We start from the raw sequence: 15,000 nt of genomic DNA on the forward strand, positions 1-15,000 counted from the left end.
ACGGAATGGAATAATTCGGGTTTAAACCCCTTCTTCAGCCAACAACAATAAAACCCAAAAACTATGAAAACATAAATTACTTTGTGTAGGGTATGAGTATGAGAAAAAAAAATATTTTCTTTTGGGTTCTCTGAGATTGAGCTTTTACATAGCGCAATATCCACTAAACGTGCTCAAAGCGCTTTACAAGGGGCCCATGGCCAACAGCAAAATTTAACATGAAGGACGGGACATGACGCCTGTTAGGCGATATTATATTTTTTTTCGGACAGAGACAATGCTGTTAACGACCAGGTACTCATTTTACACCTGGGTACGGTCAGAAAATGTGAGTAAAAAACCTTCTCCAAGGACTCAACTATGCACCGAGCGAGGCTCGAACCCAGGACCTTCCGATCTGAAAGCGAGTGTCATACCACTAGACCCCCATAGCCGCACAAGATGAAGTGAAAAACAACGTAGCACAGGAACTGTGGATTATTGGTTTCTCAGCAAATGACTCATTCCAGTTACCACATTCCAACTTCTCTTGTTATCAACGTTATCACCCCCCCCCCCCCTTCCTTTACCCATTAATTAGGACCTCCATGTTACTCTCTCTCTCTCTGTATTTGTGTGTGTGTTTGTTTGTTTGTGTGTGTGTGTCTGTGTCCGGTCTCTGTTGACTCTCTAGCTCTCAATCATTTTCCCCTGTCTGCATGTTTGTTTGTATGTCCGTCTCTCTCTATTTGCCAGGCTGTTTGGTTGTCTGCATGTCTATCTTTCTGTCTATCCTTTTATCTATCTGTCCATCTATCTATCTATCAATCTTTTTATCTATCTGTCTATTTATGTGTATGTGTCTGTGCATCTAGTCTATCTAATCTATGTACCTTCCTGTCTGTTTGTACTCCCTCTCCCTTATTTATCTCCTTCGTAAACCATTGGAATGGTGACGACTCTAGAACGCCTCTTTTATGGATCTGTGGCTCGAGATTTTTTTGCCCACACACGGGAGAAAGTGTACAAATACGATTCAATAGTCTGATGTCACGCCACCCGGCAACGGCTGCCATCTTGGTTCTAAACAAAGAAAATCATTTCTTTTTATTCTTCATGCTAGCTAGAACTTTTCATATTTCTTGTGTAAAAGTCAAAGCATGATCAAATTTATGTGTTTTTTTTTCCCTCTGGATAAGCTTTTATGCTTGCCGGAGAAATATTTCATACGGACGTCCGCCATTGTTCCGATAGTTTAGAGCCAGTGTTACTAAGTTACTTTGCGTCATTAGGAAGGAAGTAACGTTACGACTGTTGAAGAGTATTAGCTACCGACAAAAGACAAACCTTCACTTTTATCAGTGGTACAAACCGACCGTCATCGGTCCCAATCGCTGCCTCTATATTCTATTTTCGCCTTGCTCACATCTGTATGCGCGATTCATTGTCATTTTACTTTTTGAAATAAAAATGGAAGTGAAAAAAGCTCTTTGTTGCGTTGATATTTCCTCTATTTAAAGAGAAAAGAAAAATGGAATGAAATGAAGAACAAGGCCTTATAAGAAATAGTAAAAAAAAAAGTGACTATTAGAGCGGAACAAAACCAAACAACTACAAAACAAAACAAAAACAAAATATAATAAAACATAACAAAACAAAACAAACAAACAAAAAAAAAAAAAAAAAAAAAAACACACTCACATACCTTTATTTAAATGATTGCGCCTGTACCCGGGTGACTCCAAGTTTTTTTGTTGTTTTTTTTTAACGGATGGATGAGGAAACATACTTGGAGCTGCCATTCCTCATCACCCCTTTGGTCGAGAGGGGGCGACACTGTGATGAGAAAGGCTATTTCACCCCATGAGCGTCTCACAGCAACCCTGATGAGGTTTCTTGCCGCCGAATGATTTAACATCGTAGTAACTGGAAAAATTTGTCAGTGCATAACATAATAGTCGGAAGTGAAAATTTTGGTTTTGCATTTTTTTTTCATTTTCTGAAATAATATGCTCCCCAGAGCATTTTTATCTTTATTTGAAGTAAATCGGGTAATTTTTATGTAGTTATGGTCAGATGTATGGGAAAGGTATCCAGCAACTTTTCTCAAATTTCATAGCTTTTAAACTTGACTAGCTGTAAAAAATATTTAGAAGTGAAATTAGGCTTTGATATTTCCCCAAGATGTACAAAAAAAGGTTGATTTAATCATTTATGACAAGAACTAAGTTTTGAAGAAATTGACCTTCTAGCTAAACTTGGCAATATCTCAGTTCAAACCTTTTCACCATCCGACTGATTATGTCATTCATTGTAACTTAATAATATCAATACTCCATCTTTCTTACTTGTAGATGTTTTAAGTCAAGTTTGAACAAGGACAATTTGCCAGTTTGTCTCTACCATTACCATATTAGAGTAATGAAAATGTTACTGCTTTGAAGCTCGAAGGAAAAAAAATAACAATTCGAATTGAAATATAAGCTTCAATTTATTAAACGAAGACAGATACTGTGGACGTTTCGGGTTTCGCCTTTATCAACAAAACACTATCAATTAAACAATAAGGAGGAAATGAAGATGTGTGGATGGCGTAGTTAAGGTGAATCCACACATCTTCATTCGTCCGTATTATTTCATTCACTGTGATCTGTTGATAAAAATAAATGAAATAAAATAAATAATAAATAAAATTCCCTTTATTCATCCCATAGGGAAATTTTGTCTCTAGGGTCTATTCCAAATGAAGATTGGGAAAATCCAGGCGTCAGCCGCAGTGCAGCGCCGCAAAATTGAGCTAGGGCGAGGTGGCTTGCTCAAGGCCACATAGCGCAGCGACGAGTGACCGAACTCGGGACCTTTCGGGTACGAAGCAAAGACCGTACCGTTGAACCACGCTGCCCCCGAAACCCGAAACGTCCACAGTATTTGACTTCGTTTAATAAATTGAAGCTTACATTTCAATACTTATAGTTATTTTTTCATTTGAGAGTAGCACTCAATATCTTTGAATCCCTCTTGTGTAAAATCAGCCTGACGTGATTTAGACTGTTTCGTAATGATGACCTGCCTATTTCAAAATTAAAAAAAAAAAGTATTTCATAGTAGATTGAAAAAAAAAAAAGTCGCAGTAGTTACCTTTATTGATAAATTTAAATTGAGATTTAATATAGCGCAATATCCACTAAACGTGGTCAACAGCGTTTTACAAGGGGTGCCTGGACAACAGCAACACTTAACATGTAGGACGGAACATGACGCCTGTCATGCGATATTACAATTATATCGGACAAAGACAACGCTGTTTACGGCCATATACTCATTTTACAACTGAGTACGATGAGAGAATGTGAGTAAAGAGCCTTTTCTAAGGACTCGACTATGCGCTGAGAGGGGATCGAACCCAGGACCTTCTGATATTTCCTATGATATTGAGAACACAAAGGGCATTGTGTTTAGACCCCTCGATAATGTTATAGTAATATGACACACAATAGGTTCTCTCTCTCTCTCTCCCTCTCTCTCTCTCTCTTTCTCTCTCTATCTCTCTCTCTCTCTTTCCTTTCTTTTTCTCTCTCTCAAATAAACACACACTCATGCGCGCATAAACTCATTTATAAGTACTCACAAAGTAATGCCATTCAGTATTTAGTTTAATTAAGAATGTTTATCTAAAACACGTGGGCACTTGGAAATCAAGAACAATCAAAGTGATCCAAATCGACGTGTACAAATATACAGATCTGACATCCGAACCCACTTATGGGCCTAGTTTAACATTGTACTGGAATGGTCAATATTTTGCGTCATTTTTTTCAGGTTTCCATTTCATCAATGAGCCTCATAAGGAATTTGATTATCAGACCTGCAAATTAGTGCACGCCTATCTATATACACTAAAGTGAACAAAGCGATATTAGACATTACCTAAATAATAATACTAATAATAATAATAATAATAATAATAATAATAATAATAATAATAATAATAATAATAATAATAATAATAATAATAATAATAATAATAATGATCTGACATCTGATAGCATCTCCGTATTTATAAAGTTTATAATTATTCGTGATGAAAAAAAAGGAGGATAATGATGACGAATGTGATGAAGGTGGCCAAAATGATGATGTTGATGATCATAATGATAGAATATTAGATGAATTTTATTTAATGCACGGGTTACCTCAGGGATCCGTCCTAAGGCCAATTATTATTTACAATATATACAACAGCCTCTTTCTAAAAAAAATAATTAAAGAATCATTGTATGAACTCTACCACTTTTATGCTGATGATACACAATTGTTTCAAAGTGATATTCCTGATAATATTTTTATTTTACAAAAATGTTGAAAACTTTGTTTGTGATGTAAAAAGCTGGATGGATGTAAATTAACTTAAAAATGAAAGAAAATCAGAAGAAAATGGGCCTTTCCCGGGGATGTAGATATTAATGGCAATTCTATAAAATAAAGAAAAACAATTTGAAGGAGTATTTTTAGATCGCGGAGACGAGGGCATAACATGACAACAATTGATATGACGATGATGATGATGATGGTGGTGGTGGTTGTGGTGATGATAGAGTAGGGGTTGTGATAATGATGATGATGTGATGATGATGGTTGTGGTTGTGGTGATGATAGAGTAGGGGTTGTGATAATGATGATAATGATGCGATCATGCTGAATGATGATGATGATGATGATGATGATGATGATGATGATAGAGTAGGGGTTGTGATAATGATGATTATGATTATTATGATGATGATGATGATGATGATGATGATGTTGATGCTGATGAACAGGAAGAAACGATTGCTGTACTGTATCCGCATCTACTATTTATTGATCATGAGAATTTGAGCAATGCTCCTCGCTTGTCGCCGCTGATGTGTTGGGAATATCTTCCACGGAGTCTGTATTCTGGCGCGGCCTTGGAGATAGTGTCTCTGAAACCGTTACTAGGCTAGAACTCCTGGATAGGTTGTTCAAGGTGCCCTCGTAAAGGACGTCCGAGATGAGCTTTTTAGCATGAATAAATTGCTCTCTTGACATCGTTCTCAGATCATTGGCAACAGTCTCGCCAAATGTAGCGAAGTCATCTTTTTGACCTTTTTCGTGACCCGAAACTAGTTTTTGACAAACCAGGTAAAGTAAATCGTCCTCGAGAGATCTTTTTCTCCCCCTTGGCGCCTGCTGCTCCGTCCTTTTTTCGGTTTCCTCGGGTACAGGGGTAGGAGTAACGCTTCTTACAGACATGTCGAGAGGGGGTTCGTCGTCAACTGATTGTTGCTCCTCTTGATAGAAGGCATTTTCCTCGGGGGAATCAACATCCTAAATTAAAAAAAAAAAAAAGAAAAGAAAAATACAAAAATGAACTTATAAATACATAATATCTTCGCAAATACACACACACACACACACACACACACACACACACCTATATACTTGTTACGTGTTGCTTTTGGTCAGGTACCCTTTGTAAAGCGCATTGAGTGGACATTGCGCTATAGAAAAGCTCACGGTTTTAATCATCCAATCGGGACGCCTCGACTGCCTCTCTAATCATCTGTGTTAATTCCTTCCACAGTTCACGGTCTTTTGCTGTGGATGCTAATTTCATAAGCTCTTCCTTTGATTTTAATTCTTTGTTATTTTGAAGGCGTATTAGGTCTCTATTTTCGCCAAAGTAAAATCTTACAGAAAAAGACTTATCAATATTTTTTTTTGGAAGAATTTCCTTCTATTTTCCATCTTGAAGTAAGCCGATGTACATAATGTTGCCATCGCAAGGATTGTCAACATCATATGTATTCAAAATTTTTTGTCGACATCAAAATATGAACAGCTGTCTACCAGTACCAGATAACAAAAAGAGAAAAATAGGTAAACCGTCCTCTCATTCTTCCTAACTTTAATGCCATCAAATTTCTTTACTATTTTATCTTCATTAAAAATCCCATTTAACTTGATGTTTAAATAGGCATTGATTGTTATTCATTATGACATCCATATAAATTTTAAAACAAATATTGTCAATTCTACTGTTTATTGACACAACATATAAAGCCCGATATGACGGCTAAAAAACCCATTAAAAAAAAAACAAAAAAACAAAACAATGCCATGACATTTTTTTCACCACACCATAATATTCAATTAATATTATGAATTTTTGGATTACCTTATGATGCTACAATGCGTTAATACACACCGGTGTGACCGAAGCCATCGTAATGTTATAGCCTGACACTGAAATCCAAGAGGACTGGCAGTTTGACGTCACTATTTGGTTTTTGCACCGCCTAGTGAGTTGTCGTTAGTAGAGCTCATGGAAACAAGTTATTTCATTGGTTGAACTATTGACTACAACTCACGATTTGTTTTTTTTTTTTTTTGTGGCAAAAGACTGGCTTTTTTGACGTCATTTTTTGGTCAGTGACATAACTTTACGAAGGCCACGATGTGACCCCCCTCCCCCCGCTTCTTTCTCTCTTCTCTCCTTCACCCCCTCCTCTCTCTCTCCCCCCTCTCTCTCTTCTTACACACACACACACACACACACACACACTCTCTCTCTCTCTCTCTCTCTCTCTCTCTCTCTCTCTCTCTCTCTCCCCTATCACATTTATTATTTTTCCTTTTTTCTCTGTCGGTTTCAGTCTACCCATGGCGTACTAAAAGATATTATAGTAGGGCTATGAGTCTACCCGTATTCCTGACAATGGACTCGCTCTGTACAAAATTGAGGACATCAGCGGGTAGAGTTTTTGTATAAAAAGAGGAGGGGCATTTGGGCGGGGGGGGGGGGGGGTACTACTGAAATTATGAATATTGCACATATCATTAGGATATTTAATCACCTTCTTTTTGGTGTGAATTTATCCAGATAAAACATAGCGAAAGATACGAACATATCGCTGATTACCGTTGACAACTGAATGGGGAAAACACGGAAACCCGGCCCATAAAGAAAATAGTGTGTAGATAGAACGAAGATGACGTCACTCTGGTCTTTGTTATTGCTTTTTGCCATCCGCGTTTATGAGTAATTCTCACTAAACTATTAACCAGACTATAAAAGTTCATGGTTACACAGTTTTGTGTGTTGGTCCGGTATACTTCCGGATGGCAATGTTGTGAGCTTCTAAGCCAAGCGCATACTATATGTAGAGTTGAAATATCAGATTTCGACTACTGATGACGTCAAGGCGATATTGACAGTAACTAATCGTGTATGTATCGTGTGTACCTATCTACACTTCATGTGCGTATGTATGAATTCTAATACACACGCAGACACACACAGCGAGTCACCCACACACTCCATCGTCATTTCGCATAAAAGATACACCTGCTTTCTGCTTATTTTTAACACTTCGCCATTAGTTCCAAAATCAAAGCCGATGTGCTAATTAATGGTTGGCTACGGCGGTATAAATCAATGTTGTGTTACAGCTGGGTATCTCTTCCCAAGCCCATGATTTTGTTTGGTTATCAGACCTGCATAATAATAATAATAATAATAATAATAATAATAATAATAATAATAATAATAATAATAATAATAATAATAATAATAATAATAATAATAATGTATACTTTATTCATCCAGAAAAAAAAATGGAAATTCGTTTACAGACGCGGCATGCATAAAAATGTGTAAATATATAGTTGAGAATTTATGGCGACAATGTATGTATATTATTTTAATATTTACCACAATGTTGGAGTCAGTCTACATCGATGTTTCAGGCCTTTTCAGCTATCGGCAGGACTGTGTGTTACATGACATGTTACACTATTCGTACCATATTTGTATCCAACACGATTCAATATATATATATATATATATATATATATATATATATATATATATATATATATATATATTTATTTAAATCACATTTGCGCGTAAAAAATTCGAACACCATGTGGTAAAAATGAATTAAGATGACGTTTTGTCTCTGTTTTTATAGATATAATATCTCAACCTATTTTTAAAAAAAGAGAAAGAATGATGTGGATTCTTGTAATGTTAACAACACGGTTTAGTTACACAAGTCGGGAGGCCTTCCGAAAGATCCTACATCCCCAGTATTCTTGTTTTTTATAATGTTCTAGTAGGGGGCTTCGGAGGGGGAAAACTTTTTTTCTTTTTTTTTTTCTAAAGTTTCCCCCCTCCCAAACCCCCTACTAGAACAAGAATACTGGGGATGTAGGAGCTTTCGGAAGGCCTCCCCACGAGTCAATAAATTCATCATTAATGTTTAAAGACAGATAAAGAGGAATACTGGTCGCTCTTTGGAATATTTTGGCTCAAAGGTCTGAAACGCTCTTCCCATGCAGATCGGAGAAAAGCAAACAGTGGGAACTTTTAAAGTGCGTCTTAAAACATTCTTTTTCGAAAAGTACTTTTACACATAGGTCTTATTAATAATCTGAGTCACTCTAATTATACTGTGTTACTCTAATTATCCTGTGTTTTATAATTTTATTATTCTTCAATGTATTTTATTTTAATTTTAAGGTGCTTTGAGATGCAATGGCATAGATAGCGAATGTACATTATTATTATTAATATTATTATTATTACTATTATTATAAATACTGAGAGCCAGAAACCAGGTAGTGAAAAAGAGTGAAACCTGGAAAGAGAAAATTTGAGCGGGAGTGAGTGTATGTGTATATTTTTGTTTGTGTCTGTGCGCATGTGTGTATGAGAGATACACACGCATGCACACACACACACACACACACACACACAGAGAGAGAGAGAGAGAGAGAGAGAGAGAGAGAGAGAGAGAGAGAGAGAGAGAGAGAGAGAGTATATTATAATAATAATATTATATTTGTGGGAGAAATCTTACCGTCGATGCATCTTGAAAATATTCCTCCTTTGTTATAACTTGAAACGCGTTATCACCATTACTATTACTATTACTAAAAATTTTAAGGTTCCCGCTTTTCTTTGGAATGACTGAATCACAGATGAACTTAAGATGATCGAAGTAAAACAAAGAGGGTTCGTAAGTTTCCCCATCAGCTGTTCCTATCGATGACGTCATCTTTTTGTGTTGTTTTCTCCACGCATTTCTCAAATTTGAAATCTTACAAGTCACCGTGTCCTTATTAGCGTCATCATAGAATGTTTGAACAAAACTCACAAGATCGTCATAGGCTCTCTCTCTCTTTAGTTTATTATTATAATCTTTACTTTTTACTTTCCACAAGCACTCTTTTTTGCGATAGAGCTCAATGAAATCAAGTGTGTGTCTCTTGGTCCAGAACGCCATTATTCAATATAGGTACTGTATCTAGATTCAATAAAAGTGAGTTATAACATTTTTTGTAGATTATTATAATATGTTAGCTATTGAATGGCATGTGGTATATAAGAATCTAGTCGTCTAGCTAGAGAGCTACACTACACACGCACAAGGCACGATAGAAATGATAGACATCAGAACACACTAGAGGGGTGAAGGCTATTGTTATTAGGGCGCAGTGGCGGTAGGATTTTTACCCGTGTCAGATCTGGGGCAAGGCATGGCGTAGCGAGATCCCCGCGTGTGTATGTGTGCGTATGGCTAGGCTAAATAATGGCGTGCTTGTGGGACAGGCACGGGGTCCGTCCGTCGCTCGTAAATCCGGTTCAACTTCTGAGCGATAGGCGATCGGGAGGGGGCGGGGGGCGTGGCAGTATAAAAAAGTGGACAATTTTTTACAAACATTCCCTGTTTTGACTTCAGATTCTTGATCAGCGTCAAATTTACAACATGTTTGATACCAAAAACTATGTGTCTACTCAAAAAAATGTTGAAATTAGAAGTAAGCTTTAGTATTTTTTAAAAAAATTGTGTCTATATATTATTGACGCAGTTGGTGAATTATAGTTTCGTTTTTCCTCAGGTTTTTGATAACGTCAAATTTATAATGGGTTTAATGTAATAAACAAAATAAAAAAAATTACCCCCCCCCCCCCACAATAAAAAAGCAACAAACAAAAGCAAATAAAAAAAAAACAACAAAAAAACAAAAAGAAAAAAAAAAACAAACAAAACTTGAGCATTTATTGATGCTATGCGCTTGGTTAAAAAACTCATAACAGTGCCAGCCGGAAATATCGTCCTGATCGTGGCCTTCGTAAAGTTATGGCCTGATACTGACAAAAAAAAAAAAAAAAATGACGTCAAACTGCCAGTCTTTTGCCACAAAAGAAAACAAATCGTGAGTTGTATTGAATAGTTCAACCAATGAAATGACTAGTTTCCATGAGATCTACTAACGACAACTCACTTGGCGGTGCAAAAACCAAATAATGACGTCAAACTGCCAGTCCTTTTTTGGATTTCAGTATCAAACTACTCGTATAGATAGAATGCGCTTGGCCAAGGAGTTCACAACATTGCCATCCGGAAGTATAACGGACCAACACACAAACTCTGTCTAACCATGAACTTTTATAGTCTGGTTAATACAGTTTAGTGAGAACAACTCACAAACGCGGATGGCAAAAACAATAACAAAGGCCTGAGTGACGTCATCTGCATACTATCTATAACATAACGATGGCTACGGTCCTGATACACATAACTGTGTAACCTTAAACGTTTATAGATAGTTCGAAGATGACGTCTTTGTTATTGTTCTTTGCCATCCGAGTTTATGAGTAATGCTCACTGAATTGTATTAACCTGACTATAAACGTTTATGGATACACACAGTTTTGTGTGTTTGTCCGTTATACTTCCGAATGGCAATGTTATGAGCTTCTTAGCCAAGCGCATACTATCTATAATCTGATTAATACAATTTAGTGAGAACCACTCATAAAAATGACTGGCAGACTTTGCCACTGCATCACCGATTTCATCATCTTTACGTTACCTATAGATAGAACGAAGATGACGTCACTATGGCGTTTGCTGTTGTTTTTTTGTCATCCGCATTTATGAGTACTTCTCACTAAACTGTATTATCCAGACTATAAACGTTCATTGTTACACATAGTTTTGTCTGTTGGTCCGTTATGTTTCCGGATGGCAATGTTGTGAACTCCTTAGCCAAGCGCATTCTATCTATACATCCCTCGACTTGACATATATTATAGATATCTAGTATGCGCTTGGCCCAGAAGCTCACAACATTGCCATCCAGAAGAAGAACGAACCAACACAGAAAACTATGTGGAACCTGAAACGTTTATAGTCTGGTTAATACAGTTTAGTGAGAATTACGCATAAACGTGGATGGCAAAAATCAATAACAAAGACCCGAGTGAAGTCAACTTCATTCTATCTATAGCATTTGTGATTGACAGATGCAATGCATTGACGACGTGATGACGAGTAGGGTTTTTTGATGCTATGCGTGTAGGTAAAGTAATCACAACATTCGCTCGTCGGATATAGATAGAATGCGCTTGGCCAAGGAGTTCACAACATTGCCATCCGGAAGTATAACGGACCAACACACAAACTCTGTGTAACCATGAACTTTTATAGTCTGGTTAATACACAGTTTAGTGAGAATAACTCACAAACGCGGATGGCAAAAACAATAACAAAGGCCTGAGTGACGTCATCTGCATACTATCTATAACATATCAACGTTTATAGTCTGATTGATACATGGAGGAAATGTTTCACGACTCTATGGATTGATATGTAATTTAGTGAGAAGTAATCACGATTATGAGCAAGTCGAAAAATAGAATAGAGGGGCAGTGACTGGGACGATCAGTTCGAACTACCTCCCGTGGGTGGGCAAAAATCCCATGCGACTGAACTGATTGCAGGGATCGGTGAAGACGGCACTGTATATATTGATGAAAGGGGATAATCTATATTAGCTTTCCATGTGCTCGAGGTCATTGGTCACATTGTAAAATGTCCTCAAAGTGACCCCCATAGTGAAAAGTGTTCACAGCTTTTTAAATATCTAACATCACGATTGGTCATTTTATTCAGCTTGACACATGGGTATGTTTATAAATTTTATAAACAAAGCAGCGTGTTTACATTTGTTGAGAAATATCCAATTGTTGGACAGCATCAAATCATGTGATTGATGGCCTGGTTGGACGAGAACATGAATATAGATCGCTCCCATTAACCATAAACTCGTACTATGAGATCAAAGTTTAAAAAACAACAACAACAAAAAACAAACAAAAAAAAAAACAAAAAAAAAAAAAAAGAAAAACAGAAAGGAAGGTATCCATGTCAATAGTTTGACAAACATGGCAACAAGAGGCCACGTGACCATTAAGCACGAAAGCCTCTTCCCCCCCCCCCCCCCCCCCCCCCCCCCCCCAAAAAAAAAAAAGTGCAGGGATAACGCTAAGATTTTCTTTACCCATGACGTCAATCATCCAGATCGTCGGATAGAAATTACAACAAAACTGTGCATGTATGGTGGCTTTTAGTCACCACCTCTTCTACCCAAACCACCAACACTATCACCTCTTTCTCTTCATCCTCCTCTCCCTCCTCCTTCATCCCTTTATTGTTATCCGTCTCCTCTTCTTACTCCTCCTCCTCCTCCTCTTCTTCTTCTTCTTCTTCTTCTTCTTCTTCTTCTTCTTCTTCTTCTTCTTCTTCTTCTTCTTCTTCTGCTGCTGCTGCTGCTGCTGCTGCTCTTCCTCCTCTTCCTCGTCCTCATCCTCCTTTTCCCCCTCCTCATATTCCTCCTCCTCCTCCTCCTCCTCATCATCATCATCATCATCTCCTCCTCCTCCTCGTCCTCCTCCACAACTACCACCACCCCCATCCACCTCTTCTTCCGTCTCCACCGCCTTCCCGCCTCCCTCCTCCTTCTCCACACACTCACACACACATACAAGTACAAGATAGCTACTCCTGGCCTGATGTACCCTGAAGCAATGCATTGACGGCTTATTACAGAGATAAGAGTCGCTATGAAAAGTTGCTAATGGTTGTATGGAAATCGTGTTGTGTGTGCTCGTGGTGCATACCTACATTTTGTGAGGCGAGGATAGATAGATGAAATTAAATATTATAATGGGGTTTTCAATGATTTTAGTGTTGTTGTTGTTGTTATTGTTGTTGTTGTTGTTGTTGTTGTTGTTGTTGTTGTTGTTGTTGTTGTTGTTCATGTTGTAGTTGGTAATGGTGTTGTTGATAATGGTGATGATGATGATGGTGGTGGTGGTGATGATGATGATGATGATGATGATGATGATGATGATGATGATGACAATAGTTTGACTACGACGACGTCGTCGTCGTCCTTCAGAGCCATGTGGCCCATTGAGCCAAGTGAATTCCGGTTTCCATAGCGTGAAACGGATTGGATAGGACGCTAGTCTATCGCAAAGGACTTTCCGCCAGATCTAAGAGATCCAGCTACCCAATGACTGCTGGGTGGACAGGGGGGGGGGGGGGTCAGAAAAAATATCGACTGCACCCGGGATCGACTTGGTCCCTTGGTGTGTGAAGCGAGTGCTCTACCGACTGATCAATTAGAGCCCCCCCCTCTCTTAATTGAGACCAATGGAAAAAAATCGGAGGCCCATCAGCTCTCGAACTGTGTTGTTCGTTCACTGATGTAGAAGCACACATGAGGCTGTGTGTTTTATCCCGTATTTGTTGTTCATCGGGGTATTGACAATTATCGTAATTCGTGTTTGCTGTTCCGATGCGATCCATTGTGCAAACCTTTATCAGAATACATGCTCGTGTCTATGTTTGGATTATTTATTTGTTTTGCTAAAGATTAAAAATTGCCATTTTCAGCGCTTTAGAGTGTTTGAATATGGCGTTTAGCGCGATATTATTAACTATTAAAACGATATTTTAATAAATATATTATGATAGGGTTGCCAATTCAGGAGGCAACAATTTACTGAACTTTTACGCAAACGCATAGACCGACCCCTTTCTGAGTGCTGAACTCCAGTAAAAAGACATTACGTATACTTACTTTTTTCTGTTTAGCAGGTGATTGGAAAATACACGGAGGATATGAAACATACTGAATTCCGTAAATATAAGGAAAATTGACAACCTTGATATGATTTTCCATAACTATATTATTATGTTGGAAAGTAACCCAAAAAGTGTCATTCAAGTACAGAAATAGCCTTTCAAAGTGTCGAAAATGCCACTATTTATAAACGTTACGATTTACCCCAGATCAACAGATCGCAGCTCTTCAATATAACGTGATCTTGATGTACATCCACTCACTGATATTGTGCATTGCTGCAGTATAAACACATGGATTGTGTGAAATAATTAAGTATAAACACCCGTGCCCTCTATAACTCAAGTCTGCTTTGATAAACAGATACGGGGTCGTGGGTAGCTCATCCGGTAGAGTCACGATCTCCCCGGCCAGGCGGAGTTGTACCAGTAAGGTCGCGGGTTCGAGCCCCCATCGCCGCCGCGAAGTTTTTATTCTCTTATGGCGCTTTCCTACTCACTTCATTTCTTGTTATTATCAACGTAAGTGCCTGCTTCATTCACTTTTCTAAACAGATAAACACGCAAGTCATATTCCTCTCTCATTCCTTTCCATTTCAGACTGTTGCCTTGAGTAAAGCCATCAACAATCAAGAAACGCCAGTCAAGGAAAAGCATGCCAGGAGTATCCTTTGATTTCATTACGTTGGACGACAATGACACTACAGTACTCGCCGGATGATAGCACGCTCCTGGGAGATAGCAAAAAAGCGCGCTAGAATCCTTGTGTGTCGAAATCCGTTGCTCATGAGAAAGTAACGACTTATTATATTAATAATTATTATAGTTATAGATCAATTTCGGTCACTCAGCTCTCAGCGTGCTGTATTGCAATTGCAGATCGTGCTGGAATGCAGTGTGCTAGAACCCAGCGAGTACTGTATCGAGATGCGTTCGTATTCGTGTGTAGTTTGAGCAGTGGTGAGCTCATTAGCTTGTTGTTTATTTGTTGTTTAATTAAGTATCTAAATACTGAACTGCCAGATGAAGCGGTACGGTCTTTGCTTCGTACCCGAAA

General features: G+C 38.0%; 2 protein-coding genes across 6 annotated transcripts in view; one reads left to right on the forward strand and one right to left on the reverse strand.

The window, feature by feature from the left end:
* The window catches only part of LOC144967483 (huntingtin-interacting protein 1-like), a 115,149-nt gene that overhangs the window by 28,064 nt on the left and 72,085 nt on the right, over nt 1-15,000 (forward strand). For all 4 annotated transcript variants that reach the window (XM_078904792.1, XM_078904791.1, XM_078904793.1 and 1 more), the window contains exon 2: nt 14,544-14,607. In XM_078904792.1, coding sequence (XP_078760918.1) covers nt 14,544-14,607 — 64 coding nt within the window. The remainder of the gene's footprint in view (nt 1-14,543; nt 14,608-15,000) is intronic.
* Nucleotides 4,713-15,000, reverse strand: part of LOC144967484 (uncharacterized) — a 12,923-nt gene continuing 2,635 nt past the window's right edge. The window contains exons 1-2 of one of the 2 annotated variants that reach the window (XM_078904795.1): nt 8,865-9,957; nt 4,713-5,328 (exon numbers count right to left, since the gene is read on the reverse strand). In XM_078904795.1, coding sequence (XP_078760921.1) covers nt 4,837-5,328; nt 8,865-9,290 — 918 coding nt within the window. In that variant the 5' untranslated portion in view covers nt 9,291-9,957 and the 3' untranslated portion in view covers nt 4,713-4,836. Of the gene's footprint in view, nt 5,329-8,864; nt 9,958-15,000 lie in introns of those variants that run through there. The other variant, XM_078904796.1, reaches the window with a different exon arrangement.

Source organism: Berghia stephanieae, chromosome 3 (assembly GCF_034508935.2).
Source record: "Berghia stephanieae isolate SIO BIC M18660-M18661 chromosome 3, UCSD_Bste_1.3, whole genome shotgun sequence".
In the NCBI taxonomy this organism is placed as follows: domain Eukaryota; kingdom Metazoa; phylum Mollusca; class Gastropoda; order Nudibranchia; family Aeolidiidae; genus Berghia; species Berghia stephanieae.